The sequence below is a fragment of the Uloborus diversus genome, chromosome 6 (genome assembly GCF_026930045.1).
Source record: "Uloborus diversus isolate 005 chromosome 6, Udiv.v.3.1, whole genome shotgun sequence".
NCBI classification, from domain to species: Eukaryota; Metazoa; Arthropoda; class Arachnida; order Araneae; family Uloboridae; genus Uloborus; species Uloborus diversus.
The window spans coordinates 72,320,952-72,339,395 of record NC_072736.1 but is presented as its reverse complement, the minus strand read 5'-3'; the positions used below and the strand labels follow the sequence as shown (position 1 = coordinate 72,339,395).

At 33.5% G+C, this 18,444-nt stretch overlaps 1 protein-coding gene across 1 annotated transcript in view; it reads left to right on the top strand.

Moving 5' to 3' along the window:
* Positions 1-516: 516 nt before the first annotated feature.
* The window catches only part of LOC129223865 (fatty-acid amide hydrolase 2-B-like), a 30,457-nt gene continuing 12,529 nt past the window's right edge, over positions 517-18,444 (top strand). The window contains exons 1-5 of the mRNA XM_054858229.1: positions 517-772; positions 6,046-6,228; positions 9,373-9,592; positions 11,908-12,117; positions 16,704-16,823. Coding sequence (XP_054714204.1) covers positions 734-772; positions 6,046-6,228; positions 9,373-9,592; positions 11,908-12,117; positions 16,704-16,823 — 772 coding nt within the window. The 5' untranslated portion in view covers positions 517-733. The remainder of the gene's footprint in view (positions 773-6,045; positions 6,229-9,372; positions 9,593-11,907; positions 12,118-16,703; positions 16,824-18,444) is intronic.

The window sequence follows — 18,444 nt, the reverse complement described above, 5'->3', positions numbered from 1 at the left end:
TTTTGCTTTAAGGTAATCAAAAAAGTCTGCCAAAAATATCAGTTTGACCACGGAAATTTTTAATTTTTGAAGATAAGAAAATAAAACTATTGTGGAATTTTAACTGTGCATTAGTAATAGATCTTTTTTTTAATCAGGAGCAAAGTCGATGTGAAGATTACCCCCATTTTAGGGGTGGCTGAATTTTTGGACTATTGAGGAGAAAATAATGTTTTTGAAGGATATTTTATGAAATTAAACTAAAGTATGACAGGAAAAGAGATGCGTTTAAACTGCTCTTTGAAACGACGGGCCTGTTCGACACTGGACATTCGAAGAAAACCATTCCGCTCGATCACAAGGAATAAACTTAAAAAGAAAAATGCAGGAAATATTCTTTTTCGAATGACTCACATCCTTCGTATTTCCCGATGTCTGAAATCGCGCAAAGCGTTCGTGTTTGCGCGAAACAAAAAGAAAAAAACGCGGGAGCTACGGCCACCCCCGCTTGATCACCACACAAAGGAGCCGGTCGGTGTTCGTGAGGTGCGAGACGCACGCAATATTAGGCACGGTGTGCTCTCCATCAAGGACGCCACAATTGCACGAAGGAAGAAAAAAAAGCGTGAAAGCTCCGCCGCGGCAGTTTAACCAAGACACAATCGCAGCCGGCATTTATTCCTCATTCGATGCCTCGGAATTCGGTACGGGTGGATCGCTTCGTCCTACAAGTGGTTGAGACTGATATGAATGTATGAGGATGCATTTTAACGAAGGAAGCGCCCTGTCGGCGGTAAGAGAAACGGCGGTCTTTTGAAATTCCTTGCTTATTTTTCGTTATTTTTATTTGTTTTTGAAAGTTGCCGGTTAAGCTTGAAATCCGGCATTCTATAGAAAGTCTAAGCATTGTATACTATACAGATGGGAGGACACGGTGGCCTCCCAAAAAATTAGTTATTAGACACAATTTGCCTCACGATTCGGCAAATTGAAAGGTATTAGTGCAGAATCACGTTTTTTTTTTTTTTTTTTCTCTTTCATAAAATGTAGGTAGTGTCATGTGTGTATGATCGTATTTTATCATTTGGTAAAATTCGAAGTTTAGTCTGCGAATTGAGAGTTTTCCTCCACCCAAAATTTTAGGTGCCTTGTGTATAATACTTAAAACTAGCTGGCAATGTTTTGAACGATTTACATTTCACATTTCATAGGCATTTTTTAGAATGTCAAAAGAAAAACTAGATTAGCATAAAATGCATCTCCATTTGGTTACGAGGATTATTATTTTTTTTAAATTCAAAATATCATTCGAGTCTTCCGTGTTGCAACAAATAGGTTAGTTTTATAGTTTTAATTTCTTATTCCTAAATTAATATTTCGTTTCCAACTAAAATAAAAGTAAAGTTTTGTTTTTTTAAACTCTCATTTTCCAATACGTATTTTGATTTTTTAAATGATTTTTTTTTCTAAAACAACCTTTTTTTTTTTTTGAGGAATGCACATTATTTATAAAATTGCTTTGTCGTTACCTTTCCTGATACTGCGCCGGAAAAGCATTTGACTTTCTACAAATGCCTGGGTACTATATGGAATGACTAAGTATTATATACAATGCCTAAGGAAAGTATGTAATAATTCTCGTATTTCATATATTGCCTTAAAATGTCCAGCATAACATACAATGCCTGGGCATTACATAGAATGTCTGCGTTTCATACTGTGCCTGTAAGATATACGATCCATTCCTCTAGGCTATGTATAGTGACTGCAATACCGAATACCGGTATTTCGAGATATTTTTCAATTTCATAATACCGGTATTTGCTGAGATAAAATAACTGTATTTTCAGTATTAGTTGAAAATATTATTATTATTATTTTCAACAAAAAGTTATCAAATAAACTTCTTAGATATCCAAATTTGTTTTAGATGTGCATTTCTTTTTCGACGAGACAGTGTCAATCTATTTAATGTAAATATTTGGCTTCAAATGCACGACATAATACAATATCAATAAATAAAAGTACCGCAAGGTAAAAATATCAATAAATAAGTATGCTCATTACGTTTATTTTCTTCCACTTCCTTGATCATTCATTTGCACTTTTGTAAAAGTTAATTTCAAGTATAATTAAAATGTATTTGTGTTATGAAAAATGTATTCCAACCGTTAATTGCAGCCATCATTTGATTTGATATCTTTTTTAAATATTTCCCACAACTCTACTGAATTTCGAGAAAAACCTTTTCTTGTTTGTTGACAAAAGAAAGTTTGTTGTTAATTAAATTTCACTAATGAATTATGTAAAAATATGTTAAGTTTTATGTTAAGTGGTTAAATGTGGCAAATGCTGTGTAGTAGGGGGAATATTCTATGGGTTGCGCTCTTTAATAGGAGAAATTTTAAAAAAAGTTTAACTTTTGTATATCATTAATAAAAATTGTTTAAAATATTTAATTTTTGCATCTAACACCTGTTAAAAAGTGATCGTTTCGCCTAATTTATCTATTCCTTCTTGAAATAAACTGACCCGTAAATTAAGAGATCTTTGTATTTGATACCATGACGAAGGAACAGAAATTTATTTCAATTATGAAGCAATATTAATTTCATTTATTTAATACACGAAGGGAAGAAGTATTTCGAATAAAGCTACTAAACGTTCCTGTTTGAGAATGTTGAACAATAAAATAGCAAAATAAACTATTTTGTCAATTTCTATTTGGAAAAAATTGACCTTGTAAGTTGAGAGTTCGCTGTCTTTGAATTCGTAACGAAGGAACTAGAAATCATTTTAATTATAAAGTTTTTTTTTTAATTGTTGTTTAAGAAATATAGAAATAAAGTAGCTAAACTCTCATTTCTGGGAATTTTAAGAAATAAAATAGCGAAATAAAGGGGGGGTTTTTTTGGAATAAAATCTTTGAAGTTGGGAGCTTGCTGTATTCGAATTCATGACGCAGATGCGAAAATTTGTTTCAATTAAGAAGCAATATTATTTTAATTTATTTAAAATTCGATGGAAGAAACTAAAGCGAATAGAGCAGCTAAACTTGCATTTGAGAATTTTGAACAATGAAATATCAAATCAAACTATTTAGTCAACTTCTGTTTGGAATAAATTGACCTTGTAATTTGAGAGCTTGTTGTGTTTGAATTCTTAACGAAGGAACGAGAATTCATTTCAATTATATAAAGAGTTTTTTTTTTCTTTTCTTAATTTATTCAACACACGAAGAAAGGAAATAAAGCAAATAAACTTTTATTTCTGTGAATATTAAATGATAAAAAAGCAATAAATTGTTTTTAATTTCTTTTTGGAATAAATTCGCCTTGTAAATTGAGAGCTTGCTATATTTGAATTCATGGCAAAGGAACGACAATTTATTTCAATTATGAAGCAATATTCTTTTGGCTCATTTAATACACGATGAAATGAAGTAAAGCAAATAAAGCAGCTAATCTTTCATTTTTGAAAATTTTCAACAATAAAATAGCAAAAAAAAAAAAACTGTTTTGTCAATTTCTATTTGGAATAAATTGGCCTTGTAAATTGAGAGCTTTCTGTATTTGAATTCATTATGAAGGAGCGATAATTTATTTTAATGATAATGAAGCAAAGGTATTATTGAAAGAAATGAAACAAAAAATGGCTGAACTTTCTTTTCTGAAAGTTTTAAATTTGTAAAATCTCCAATAACAATTATCAACAATAACATAATTTTCAAACAAACTGTTTTGTCAGTTTCTATTTGGAATAAATTTACTTTGTAAATTGAGAGCTTTCTGTATTTGAATTCATTACGAAGGTACGATAATTTATACTAAAAATAAAGCACTATTCTTTTAATTTATTTAATGCATGATTAAAAGAAATAAAACAAAAAAGTGGTTAAACTTTAATTTTTGAAAATTTAAATTTATAAAATCAACCAATAACATAACTATAAAACAAACCATTTTGTCAATTTCTATTTGGAATAAATTGACACTGCAAATTGATAGCTTGCTGTATTTGAATTCATAACGAAGGAAGGATAATTTTTTTAAACTATGAAGCAATATTCTTTTAATATATTCAATGCACGAAAAAAGAAACGAAACGAATATGTGGCTAAACGTTCATTTTTTAGAAATTTAATTAAAAAATAGCAAAACAAACTGTTTTGTCAGTTTCTTCTTGGACCAAGTTGACCCTATAAATTGAGAGCTTGCTGTATTTGTATTCACAACGAAGGAACGATAATTCTTTTCGATTATGAAGCTATATTCTTCTTAATTTACATTTCACAACGAAGAGAAATGGCATGAATAAAGCATCTCAATTTTCATTTTCGAGGCTTTTAAATATAGCAAAACAAACTGTCTGCAGCCGTACTATAAATATTAATTAATTCCCTCTTCTGTACTGAGAACCATCTCTAAAAAATGTCCTATTCTTCCACTCCTGCAAGTTATGACTCTTGCGTAACGGAGAGAAATCGTTCAGAGCACGTGCTAAAGTCACGAGTTGAATTTTTATGAGCAAACAGTATCACATGGTCCCTGCAGGATACCATTACGCTTGTCTAAATATGAGATTCGAGGTACAATTAAGCGTGTACTATTAATAACTCTTTACGTAGCGAAGAAAAAAAAAATGAATGAAATGGATACAGAGAAGCAAGAGGATTATGGAATTAATTAAATGCTCACTTAGAATTCAAGGATATTTGAAAAGTATTATTAGCCGCTGTTTTATGTCATCTTTGTTTTATAATGAGTTATTTCTGGAATTAAATTATTCGCTGTATTTTTTTTTTTTTTTCATTGCTCAATCTCGTTGCGGTTCTGACATAGTATGTTTTTTTTTTTTTTTTTTTTTTTTTTTTTGCGCTTTAAGTTTTTAAATATTTGAGATTAAAAAACCATTTAGTGCTTAAAAAAACCACCCCAGCTTTTTGAAAAATTTTGTTTTATTTATAAAAAATAAAAAAAAAACAATAATTTGTTTGTGTCGGGAGTGTGACGTAGGAAGTCACGTCAGCAACAAATACTAATTAGTAATTTTGGAAGAGTTGTTTTCTTTTTTTCTTTATTGAGGCTTTGATATTTTGAATAAATATACATAATGGTTACTATCACTCAAATATTAGAAAATTAAAATTTTAAGTTTAAAATTCCTAGATTAAAAACCCAATTTCTACGCAAATGCTTCACCCGTAACAACGGAGTGCGCAATCTATACCTCAGTGCAGAGCCGTAGAATAAGTAAAAGTACAGAGTATTTGTTCCTAACTTTCATAAGTTTGGCTTTGTCTCATAAATAAAAGAAAACCGCCTCACTTGAAACCAAGCATAGAATCCTGTTTGAAATACAAGAACGCTGTTGCGGGCATTTCATCTGCATACCGTCTTATCTATTTGGATTTGGATGCATTAGGATTATGCATTTTATGTTGTGTTTGTGTGTATGTTTCTAAAACAGATCTATATAGTATTCATATATCTATATATCATTGCATCTTCTCCAAATGTTTATGCGAAGTTATTTTGATGCCCAAGAGTTTACATAGAGATATTTTCGAGAAGGGAAATAGAAAAAGTTCATGAAACAAAAGAGTCGTAAAATTGCGTAACATTGCTCTCTTCTACACGAACGAGTTTATCGTGGCAGAAACCAAGTAGAGGGCCATAAAAAGCACACGATTAGACTTTGTCGTAGTCTGTATGTTAATTAGAACACTTTTCATATTTGTTTCTCACTGGCGAAAGTGAAAAGCCTCAATTCTAGTTGCCTCCTACTATCAAAGAACCCGTGCAAAAATTCCACCAAGAAAAATTAATTAAAATGTGATCATAATGGTTAATTAAAAATTTATTTCTTTTAGTTAAACACATTAAATGTTATAATCAAAAGTTAATCATTTCAACTACATGATTAGTTAGTATGGTTGTGGCTATCACGAAATATTCTTCTATAGCTTCCTTATGAATGCTGGGACATTACGCTACTGGTACTGAATATTAATTTCGCCCTTAATCGTTGATTCTAAGTTTAAAATATTCCTCTTTTTCATTTCAGATTGTGTTCTGGTCAGCGCAGTGGTTTCGAGCTCTGACCACTTTGACCAGACCTTTCTCCGAATGGATTTTAGATGCCATCTACTCACTCTTTGTGGGTCCAACGAAGGTGCTTCCTCCCATCGAGAACAAAATTCTTCTTCTCTCCGCAGTCCAATTAACCGAACGAATTCGCAAGCGACAAGTAAGTTTTCTTTTCCTTTAAAATTATTATTATTTAGCTTGGGGGATATTTCGATAATTGGGAATCTGGCGATCTTTCTTCATTGGCGTCAATTTTTTGCTCCATCACCCGCGCGAGAGGTTTTTTTTTTCTTTTTGAAAATTAAAACAAAGAGATCGGAAACATCTATTCACATAGGGTTACTATAAATCAGCACGGTTACCCAAATAAAATTATTTATGCCAAAAATGAGACGACCGCGGCAGATTCCCAATTATCGAAATATCCCCTTAGCTTGTAAAGATGTAAAGACTAGAAAAGTTATCTCTGCTCTTAGATATTTTGTAAAACTTTCGACCAAAATTTTTGCGTACATTTTCAGTTTTAAAAGGATGTAAAGTTTGAAAACATAATCGTACCGCATTTCTGACTTCGCATTGGAAAAATTAATTAACTTTTATTTTAAACTAGAAAATCGCCCGTCATGGTATGACGGGTGAAAAATGCTTCTACAATTGAACGAAACCATCGCCTGTTTGATTATATTTTGATAGTTGAAATATCAACCCTAACTCCAGTGGATTAACCCTAAACTCCAGTAGATAGCGTTCATTGTTGACTACATAGACTAATAATAAGAGTAGATCGAGCTTTCCCAGACTTGCTGATGGAAAAATTGGTTTATGGATACATCATGTGACTAGTGGGAGGCTTGACGAAAACTTTGGCAGCATGGTTGCTGGATGGCAGGATTATCTATAGTTTGGCACTCGACATGTATTTTAAGACGTAATGTGTTTTTATTATAGTTTTTTTTTTTTTTCCAGGTGCAGAGATTGAACTGTTTTTCTTTTAGTTATGCGTTATTTTGACATTAGTAATTAGTTTTTGATCACAGTTTTCAGTAACTTTTATTTCGTTCGGAACGGCTACGTCAGCGTTGGCGCAAACGTTTTGCGTTAACGCAAAAATGTACTAATCGGTATCTTAAATTGAAATTGTAGGTAAAAATCTTACCGTTTGCCGATTCTTTTTGGGCGCTTGCATCTTTAATTGTTTAGAGAGTTATTGAAATTAGAAAAAGAAAATGCTCAATACTATCTAAACGAAAAACTCACTATATTAACAAAATATTTACAACTTAGAATAACAAATCGGGGATGTTTCGATAATTGGGAATCTGGCGATCTTTCTTTATTGGCATCAACTTTTGGCTCCAGCGCCTGCGCGATAGGTATTTTTCTTTGCAAATCTAAACAAAGAGATCGTAAACATATATACACATAGGGTTACAATAAATCGGCAGGGTTGCCAAAATAAAATTATTTATGCAAAAAATGAAAGGACGTCTGCTACGATCAACGCCCGCTGTTGCTAGGACATCCACCAGTCACATGGTTTGGTTTATAAGCAGCAAAAGGGTTACCATAGCTCGGTCTATTCTTATTATTAGTGTATGGTTGACTATTTAAATGTTTATCAAATATTATCAAATTATCATGCTGTGGCGCGAGTTTCATTGTTGATGACGTCAGCATTACTCGATCATTCGTTGTTATTATATATATATATATATATATATATATATATATATATATATACATATATATATATATATATATATATGAGGATGCACAAGATTTTAAGCAATGTTATTTTAAAATTTGCTGTCACTTAGGGCGACTTCGAACCAATGCTGAGAGTTTTTTTGTTCGAACTGGCTAATCTCTCAGGAACTACTGGTTCGAATCGAAAAGTTCTTTTTTGTGTTGAATAGTCCGCTCTAATTTCAGGAACGCTATAGGCTATATAACGCTACGCTATGACTAATAAGAATGCAACAGGAATAAAAATTATGAAAACGGGAAAATGTGTGTCTATACTAATATTATAAAGCTGAAGAGTTTTGTTTTAACGCGCTAATCTCAGGAACTATTGGTTCAAATTGAAAAATTATTTTTGTGTTGAATAGTCCATTTATTGAGGTAGGCTATAGGCTTTTTTTTTTTTTTTTTTTTAATCAGATTGACCGAAATATTTGTAATTGCAAATTGAATTTGTTTAGTTCTATGAATTCCTAATAGATGGTGGGGTAAGTTTAGTTCTATGAATTCCTAATAGATGGCAGGGAAGTTAAATCTTCAAGAGGGCGCTGACCGACAGTGTCGATAGCTGCGAGGAACCATGCCCATGCTACGCTGTTGTGATCAGCGAACGGATTTTTGAATGAGGTTTTTTTTTTTTCTTTTCGATGTTCAGGTACATGATTTGATGGTGTAGGATTTTTCTATTGGGTTTTGTTTTTCTTATTTTTTCAACGTTTGTTTGTTTAACGGACTTGTTTTAACTTTTTAGCACGGGCATCGCCGTGCGGGTGCTGCTAGTATTAGATATAGAAGAAAGTAAAAATGAGTTAATTTATGGTTCTCAAACCCAGGGGTTCTCGCCCCCTAAGAGTAAAAGCACACCCCCTAACTATCATGATGCCCCCTCCCTCAAAAATTAAAAATACCCCTTAAAACAACCCTCCCCAAAAATTTCAATGGCGCAGTCTGCGTCATGACCCCCCCCCCCAGGCGGCCACCCCTGTCAAATCCGAAAATCCTCCCTACCTCTGGGATCATGGGCGCCCATATAGGGGGGCAAGTGGGGTCTCAAGCTCCCTCCCCCTTAGAAATTAGAACTTTCTTGCTTTTAGTACTTTTTTCTTTGCAAAAGTGTAAAACATTTCTTCTCAAGCCGTAAATAAATAAGTTATTAAAAACGTCAAATTTTAATGACTCTAATCTGTCCTGAAATCGGTTTCTATGAAGAAAACATCTGAGCCCCCCCCCCCCCCCTCACAATTTTGCATATGGGCGACCATGTCTGGGATCTAGCTGCTCGAATTTTGGACTCTCTACCTGTTTCCACTGGGTGTGTTCATTCACTAATCATACTACTGTACTACATTTCTTTGATGGCGAATCATTGTGACCTGGTTGCCTAGAAGATCAAACTAAGGCCAGTGAGGGGGGGGAGTCATTACTAAGCTACAAATGACTGACAAGACAATTGATCTAAACAATGCGCGAAATATTTTTTTTTCCACTGCATCTCATGACACGCAATACTCGAAAACTGCGGCTAGTGATAGATTGCTAATAATATGTTATTGTTCTTCAGATAACCTGCGAAGAAGTGATGAAGGCTTATATATCACGCGTCAAGGAGGTCGAACCCCTCATCAACTCGTGCGTTGACCAACGCTTTGAGGACGCGTTGAAGGAAGCTCAAGAAGCAGACAGACTCATTGCCAGCGGAAGTAAGACAGAAGAAGAATTGGCGAGAGAATTGCCTTTACTGGGTGTTCCCTTCTCATGCAAAGAAGCTATCGGTGTAAAAGGTGAAACTACTTAACGTTAAGGGGTTATTCTAGTCTAGAGGCTTGATTGTAAGAAGATTTAACGAATGTAATAGGGAAAAAAACAATTGCTATTTTCACTATCTATTTTTATCAGTTTTCTATTGACCTTTTAAAAATATAAAATTGCATAATAGTTGAAAAAAAAACTCAAAAGTGTAGTTGGTGGAGGCTGGCAAATTGGAGAGCCTAAAAAAAGAGGGTCTCCTGGTTGACGTGATTCCAATCCTCTAAGTGATCTGAAACATAAAGTTAAGGTTGATTCTTTTTTAACGAAGATGTAGAATTGTCTGGACGTAGCCGATTTAGAAATAAAAACAATTTCACAAAATGACTTCATTTTCAGAAAGAAAAAGTTTATTTTTTAGTTCCTTTTTTGAATTTCGGTATTTTTTTAAAAATAATAAAAATCAAAAATTGCAAAAACCCCTTCGTAGAGATAATTTTGATAGTACTAAGAAAGTTTGTACCAAATTTCAAGTTAATCGGTGCATTAGAACTCTAAATATATTGGCAACCGTATCGAAAAAACTAGTTTCGAGAAAAACGCGTTTAAAGTCTGCAGTTTCATTTTTTTAACAAAATTAACAGCAACTCCAAAAATAATTTGAACTTCCATAAATCCTCTTAGAAACTTGTTCTTAAAGGTCTTTGAGAATATGGAGGGAGAAAACAGATTTTTTTTTTTTTTTTTTTTTAGACTATAATACCCCCTTAAGCGGTATTATATTTGTGCCACGAAGAGATGGCATATGAGCTGGAAGCGGAAACAACAATCTATTTTGTATTAGGTGCGATCAGTGACAATGCGTCAGCAGTCGCGTTCTTGCTGATCCTAGCTATGACAAAACGAAGTGGTCTTTTCTATTTCGAAGTTCATCCGCCATCTCTCCGTAAAAGAACTATACTTTTAATACACAAAGCCGAGGGTCATATAACAAAACTTTTACATGACATATATTCACATCTATGTATATAGTATGTATGTGTAAGTAGCATATCATGTATGTGTGTGAAGGAGCATTTCTTTTCTCGAGACTCAGAAAAGTTCAAATAGCGATACCATTTTTAACAAATAAAGAAACACATGGTCGCCACTTTAGGCGACTGGAACTTGATACCTGATGAGCCAATTTCAATGAAATGGTCGCCCGTTGGTGACTCGTGACCGCTAATCTAGAGCTTTATCCTCACCTCAATATTGAGGACCTTCGTTGTTTACCGCCTAATTTGTAAAAAATCTTTGCAAAAGAAGAAGTGCAGGTACTGAGCTCTTGTGAGCCTGCATGCAAATCAAGCCCTAGCGTTGCTGGAGATTAGGTGGAAACGTAAAAATTGTTTCCAAGTGATTATTATGATAAATTATTTTTAATGTCTGTTGCGACTTAATAACTTTCCCTCGTTTATTTATTGTCTCAGTTTTCCTCTTTTGATATTCTCCATGCTTAACGCAAGGAGGCTGACAAGCTCAGAATTATTTCACTGCTTAAACGTGTGAATGGAACCCTATATGGATGAATGGCTTTTATCAATAAGGAAAGGTAGTTTAATAATTGATATGTAATAGGCTTATTAATGTTTACGCACCACTGCATATTAAGCTAGCTTTTTAGACGCAATAGTTACACGTTTAAGATAATGTTAGGCATTTCTTAACTGAAGCTGTTTTAAGCTTTTAGTAGTTTGAATGAATTAAAGCCCTAGATTGTAGCTGAAGTAGCGGCACGTCCGCTATCTTGGGGCTAAATGTCGCTTTCTTCCTATGTCTGCTATAATAAAGTTGCGTGTTTTGCTTCTTGATTAAGGTGCTACTTGATTTTGGATTAACAAAGAGTTACTAAGAAACCACAATCAAGAAGCGAAACACGCTACTTCATCATAGCAGACATAGGAAGAAAGCATTGTTTAGCCCCAAAATTGTGGATGTGTCGCTACTTTATTCGAAGATTCAGGGTTTGTGATTTTGTGAATGAATATCTCTTTCATCTATGCAATTCTTTCCAAGGTTCTAATGAACCATATTCTTAGCAAGGTAAAGGAAATACTTTTTTCAAACATAACCTGCCGTAAATATAAATCACAAAATTAACATAATGCGCGCAATGACACTTCAGTTGTCCTGCGCTTAATTGTCGTGCATTTTTGAAGCCCATTTACGTTATCTTATCAGGAAGATATTTTTAGGACACTATGTATCTAAGTTGACCTTTCATCACTTGTTTTAATGACCGACATCTGCCATATTCGCTTAATTTTTGATTTAACTCTAAATATCTTTACATTTTTATCTTCTTCAGGACTGGCACAAACGAGCGGTCTTGTGTGGGCAGCAGATAGAAAATGTGAGGTCGATTCGGACACTGCAGCTCTCTACCGGAAAGCAGGTGCCATCCCGCTGGTTGCCACAAACGTTCCTGAGATGTGCATGTGGTGGGAGAGTGCCAACATTGTGTTCGGATGGACAAAGAACCCCTACGACAACAGGCGGACGGTCGGAGGCAGTTCTGGTGAGCATTTCAGCCTTCAAATCATCATTCGGCGCTTTTGATATCGAACTCAAAGACAGCACTTTCTTGGTGAATAAGTATAAGAAAATATATGCTCCGCTAGGTAGCGCAACCGTAATTGCATGGTTTGAGTTTCGATAATTGCATAATTTGCGTTCCATTATTGCATAATTTGAGTTTCAATGTTTGCATAATTTGAGTTTCAATGTTTGCATAATTTGAGTTTCAATGTTTGCATAATTTGAGTTTCAATGTTTGCATAATTTGAGTTTCAATGTTTGCATAATTTGAGTTTCAATGTTTGCATAATTTGAGTTTCCAAGATTGCATAATCGAGCTTTCCACAATTGCCAACTGCTCTAATACTTAGGAGTGCCCGATATGTTTTTGTGCAAAATATTTCTTCGACCCCTGAGCTAAGCGATGAGGGAAATTTGTTTCTTCACTCTTTGGAGCAGCTTTAAGCGTTGTGTTGATTACGGAGTTCCGAACTGATGCATCTACTACTCAGAATAAATTCGCCCTAAATTTACCCTTTTACTGATCATTGAGGGAAGAAAGATTATTATTTATTTCCACTTTTGCTGATTTATATCATTGAGGTTGTAAAAACAAAATAACCTTTTTGGTCTGCTACGGAAGTAGTTCCAGGGGAATATTTTTTTTTTTTATTTTAAAGAAATGGTTTAAACGAAGAAATAAATTTAAAAGTAGTTAATATTTTGTTTACTTAATTTTACCCCTTTGAGAGGAACACCAAATGTCCCAGCATCTACTTTACAGCACTTGTAATAATGAATAACACAGGGGAACAAAAAACTGTTGCATGTTTGATGCCTAGAATTTGAGATCGGATTTTAGATCAGACTCGTTTTAAATCAGCGTTTGCATGCTGATTTCGCAGTTTAAAAGCCCCGTTTTTCGGATTGAAATTATTTCTGCGCAAAAGACAAATTCTGTAATAAGTGCAATTTGTTACATGGGTGTTCATTTATTTTTTGAAGCATATAAAATTACCTTATGCTAATTTATCTTCAGTGAAAATAGTAGACTATAAGGGGTCATTCATTAATTACGTAAGGGTCCCGAGGGGGAGGGGGTTGGAAAATTATCTACGTACCCTTACTTGGGAAGGGGGGGGGGTCAAACTCATTCTTACGTAATATTTTCCAAGTCGGTATTTCACACTAGAAATCGCGCGGTCAAGTGATTTGGCAGAGATTATGTTCCATTTGCGTCTGGAAGGTAAGAAACGTGTTAGGATAAGATGTTTTTTTATTTGTTTTACAAAGAATGAATAGTGTAAAATATAATAAAAGAGTCGCACTGAGTATGGAATGTTTTATTTTTAATTAATATTACATCGAAAGAAAAAAAAAAAGAAAATGTCGAAAAAACATTCAGTTTAGATTCTAACTTTTCAATAACTATTTCTATTAAATTCATAACAAACGCAAAAGGTTTAATTTAATAATGTTAATTTAATAACGATTCCAGTGATGTAACGATTCCAAGATTTGTTGTTTTATCATTTTGAAAAACGAAGTGGAATCTTACGTAACAATAGGGGGGAGAGGGTGAAAAGTCTTACGTACCCTTACATGGGGGAGGGAGGGGGTAAAAAAATTGCCAAAATCATCCTTACGTAATTAGTGAATGGCCCCTAAGTATTCAATAACTGCGCGTCTCTTATTTCTCTACTTATAATAAATCTTTCTAGGTTAGGTCGTAGTTAGCAACAGTGTTAGGGAAGCCATATTTGTTTCTTCTCAAAATATGCAAGTATAAAAATGGATATATTTATTTCTTATATGTTGTGTAGTGAAATGTACAGTTTAATGTGAAGCGTATTTTAATCATTGCTCATGAGTAATACCCATTTATTTTGTAAACATTTTTTAAGCAAATATACAGCTAGACAATGTGTTTTTCGTTAAGGAAACAAGAGACCTAATTAAATTTTCAAAAACACCGATAGAATTTATTTCAGCGAAGAATTCGTCTATAAATCTCATGAGTATTACCGCTCATGAGTGTTACTTTAAAGAAGTAACATATATGAGAAGGGAGTAACACTCATGATAAAAGAGACCCAAATAATGAGTAGATCCATAGTTATATTGTATTACCTTTAAATCATACCTTTATCAAAATGATATATTTTCACACACACACACACATATTATATATATATATATATATATATATATATATATATATATATATATATATATATATATATATATATATATATATATATAGAGAGAGAGAGAGAGAGAGAGAGAGAGAGAATAAATTCACATTTATTAAAAAGTGAACACTGACACAAAGCTAACGTTTGTAAAAAGGAAATTTGTGTGCGTTGTTTAGGAAAAAACTCTAATTCTTAAGATATAGTAATCAAATAACTAGATATTTTGGAGGAATTACAGCCAATACTCTACAATAAATTAGTTGATGTGTCCATCTCTCATGAGTGTTACCATCTTTCATGAGTGTTTTCTGAGTATAGCTAAAATTCAGTATTTGTTTTAATAAACTTTTTCTTTAATATTTAAAAATTGGCTTCAATATTGAAATGTTTTAGCTATTCATGGTGATTGCACTGAAAACAATGAATGTTTAATTTAATACGTTTTTATCATAAACTTTACCCTTTATTTAGCAAACAAAGTAACAATCATGAGAAAAAGTCATCCAAATACTTAAAATTTCTTAAATAAAAAAAATATATAGCATTTTGACGTATTACTGAGTATTTAAGATGGTTTAATCAGGATTTATTGGATTAGTTCTTCTTTAGAAAGAAATTACAGAATGTTTTATAAAGGTAACACTCATGAGAAAAACGGTGACTTGCCAAAACGTTTCTTGGGATTTCTAAAATCTAAGCAAATTAACTCACAAATAATCAATAAATGTCGTAGGTCTAGTGTTGTTGTTGCATGCCCCCATGGTCAGCAGTGCTAAATCATGTCCATGAGTTTGTTTACCCTCAAGAAATCCAGCACCGTCACTGGGTCTTCAGTCAAATCCCGCCTGTAGAGCCCCAGGCATGACAGCATATGGTCAGGCGAAGCCTGCTCAACAGGACACTTGGAACAAGTATGAAAGATCTTCGACCCCTCTGAAAATTTAAAAGTTTTAAGATGTCCCCTACGAAAACGGGCAAGAGTTGTTTGTTCCTGTCTGTCAAACCCAGGGGCCAGGGAGCTACCAGGTCGTGAACATCTGTACCAATAGTGTTCTGGTTGGAGAATCCAAGAGTAGGTCTAGTTTTAAAGAAAACACAACTGCTTTCAATATAGGTTCAAGTGTAAGCATGTACGCTCTCTTTATTTTCTCGTGGAAAATAAATCAAAGTTTCAAATAAAAACATCGATAAATTAATTGTAAATTGTTTATTAACTAGAAAATCGCCCGTCAAGGTATGACGGGTGAAAATTGCTTCTGCATTTAATATTGCCTGTTTTTGGTGATATTTTGATAGTTGAAATTTTAACCCTAACTCCAGTGTATTAATGCTAAACTCCAGTAGATAACGTTCATTGTTGACCGCTTTTTCATTTCTTCATTCTCCTAAAACAGTGGCGTAGCTAGACCCGACTTTCGGGGGGGGTTACTTCTTATATTATATATATATATATATATATATATATATATATATATATATATATATATATATATATATATGTATATGTATATGTATAATCGCTTGGAATTTTTTCCTTTTCTTTTTTTTTTCTTTCTCTTCTCTCTTCTTTTTCTCTTTTTTTTTTTGAGACTAACTTTTCGGGGGGGGTTTTGTCCCCAAAACCCCCCCCTTAGCTACGCCCCTGTCCTAAAATGACAGTATAACCAGCAAAACAGTTAAGTTACCGGATCCAGTTCAGCCATGTCAAAATAAAGCATTTCCCTGCATGTTAAACATTGCCAAAAAATACTATCAAATTATAAATAACTTACTGAATTTTTAGTGCTTCAACAATGAAATAATGCCGTCTGCACGCTATGGGGCGAGTTTCATTTTTGGTGACATCAGAGCGTTACTCGATCAGTGAATTGGCTATTATATATATATATATATATATATATATATATATATATATATATATATATATATATATATATATATGAGGATGAACAACTAGAGCCAATTGTCAGTACTGCAATTTTTCTTATAAGTAAAAACTGAGGCAGTCTTGTTGTGTTAAGCTCAAAAGTAGTATCTGCACCGTTTATCAAAATTTGTCACCAGGTAGTTTTTTGTAACGTATTTTACCTAAATAATATGTTTTACGGTCATTTTCGAGTGGTGTCTGAAAAGTGTCTTCTAAATCAAATATGTGGAGTTTTAAAACTTTTAAAAAAGCAATTTCTCATTTTGAACTCAGCTACAGATACCACTTTTGCGCTTAGCACGGTAGCACAGTCTTATTCAAATTAAATGATTTCAATAATAATAATTTAATATTTCTATGAATCAATACATTTAATGTCATTTATTATTGTTTACTGTTTCATACTGGCTATTTTAAACATTTTATCTTGCTGTATGGTGAAGTTATTTGACAATGTTTTCAAAGGTGGGGAAGGTGCCATTTTGACAGCAGCTGGAGCTCTTGTTGGAATTGGTAACGATATTGCTGGAAGCATAAGGATCCCAGCCTCTTTCTGTGGAATATATGGCCACAAGCCTTCCAAAGGTATGTGACGTACACAATGTGAAACTTATTCTACAGTGCTGGCAACTATAGTTCAAATAATATGCTCACAACGAGTTTTGTTAAGATGTATTTGGTTTTACGTAAAGGGTCAGATTATTATCCTGGAATTGTGACGATTACTGATTGTGCGGAAATAATATGAGATCAAGGGAAATGAGTTCCCAGCGAAGTATCGGAATTTTTGATTTACTTTAGGAATATGATTATTTTTTTCGCACATGCATTAGTGATTTTTTTTTTTTTTCGTAAATTGTGAATCCTTTTCAATTTTACGATAAGCATAGTGGGGTATAGTAAAGCTCTGTTAAGTTGAGCTATGATACTGTCAATTTTTACTTCTGTTTGGGTAGTTAGTGAAAAGGAACTTGTTATTAGCGCCGATTCAGGTTGGAATAATTTCGTTAAACTACTATGAAAGTAACCCAACTCAACTCAGTACCAATTATACATCCCTATTACGCCAAACAGAACTACACATTTTCAAGATTATGACTCAACTTATCAGAGACACACTATAGCACATTCATTTCGTACCGAACGCGCCTGGTACGAAAGGTGATACGACGTGGTGATAAAAGTTCACAAACATTTGGCGATCTTCGAATTTTTAGCCAAAATTCGCCAATGAAAAAATGAAAAGCCACTTCAGGGAATTACCATGGTAGAATTAAAGTAAATTTTTTTGCTGTGAAATTTGTTTTGGGTTTGATACCGTTTACAAATTATTGGCAATTAGTCAGAATAAAGATAGTAGGATTTCTTTTTGCTGCAGTAGCAAAACATCAAAAGGATTATTCTTGTTGATCTTTGTCCTCTTTCTCCACCTCCTAACGAGAAACTGCAGTCTCTGAAAAATTGATTATTAATATTGTGCCTGTAGGTGATTCACAAATATTGAAGTGAAACGAGTAGCTTATGACTTGCAATTTCGTCTTCTATCAAAATATCTGAAGAAATTACTGTCTGTGCTACTGATCATTGAAGTTGAGGAATACTTGTAGAGTTTCGTTAATGTTGACCAGAAGAGGTTTTGTTTTCATGGTCGAATGTGAAGCGTTTTAGACATTCCAAATACAGTAAACCGCCATTGATCCTGTCACTAATAAACTGGAATTGACTCAACCCGGACACTATTAAAACATACTTCACTTAATCCGGGCACTATTAAGCCGGACTTCGCTTAATCCGGACAGCCATTTAGATCAGTCACGGATACAGGGGAAGACTCCCTCCCTTAACCTTCAACACTATTATCCATCCACATTGTGTTCAAACAATTTATGAACTAAATGTAAACGCGATTTGAGTACATTTTTTACTTTAATAAAAAAATTTAGAGTAAACATGTGAAATACTACTTCTTTCCCTTGCTTATGAAATTAATTAGTAACGTTTCTGCCTTATTTGGAGCATTGGGTGGTTGCAATTTTTCGACAAAAAAACAGCCATTGGTATTTGCTTCTTGCTGCGAAAATACATGTTCCTTATTATTAATTGACTTGCGGATAATCCGACCCGCGGATAAATCGCTGGCAGATAATCGGGAGTTTACTGTAGTATGTTGCTGTACCTTGGCTCAACTTATAGGTGCTTTTTTTTT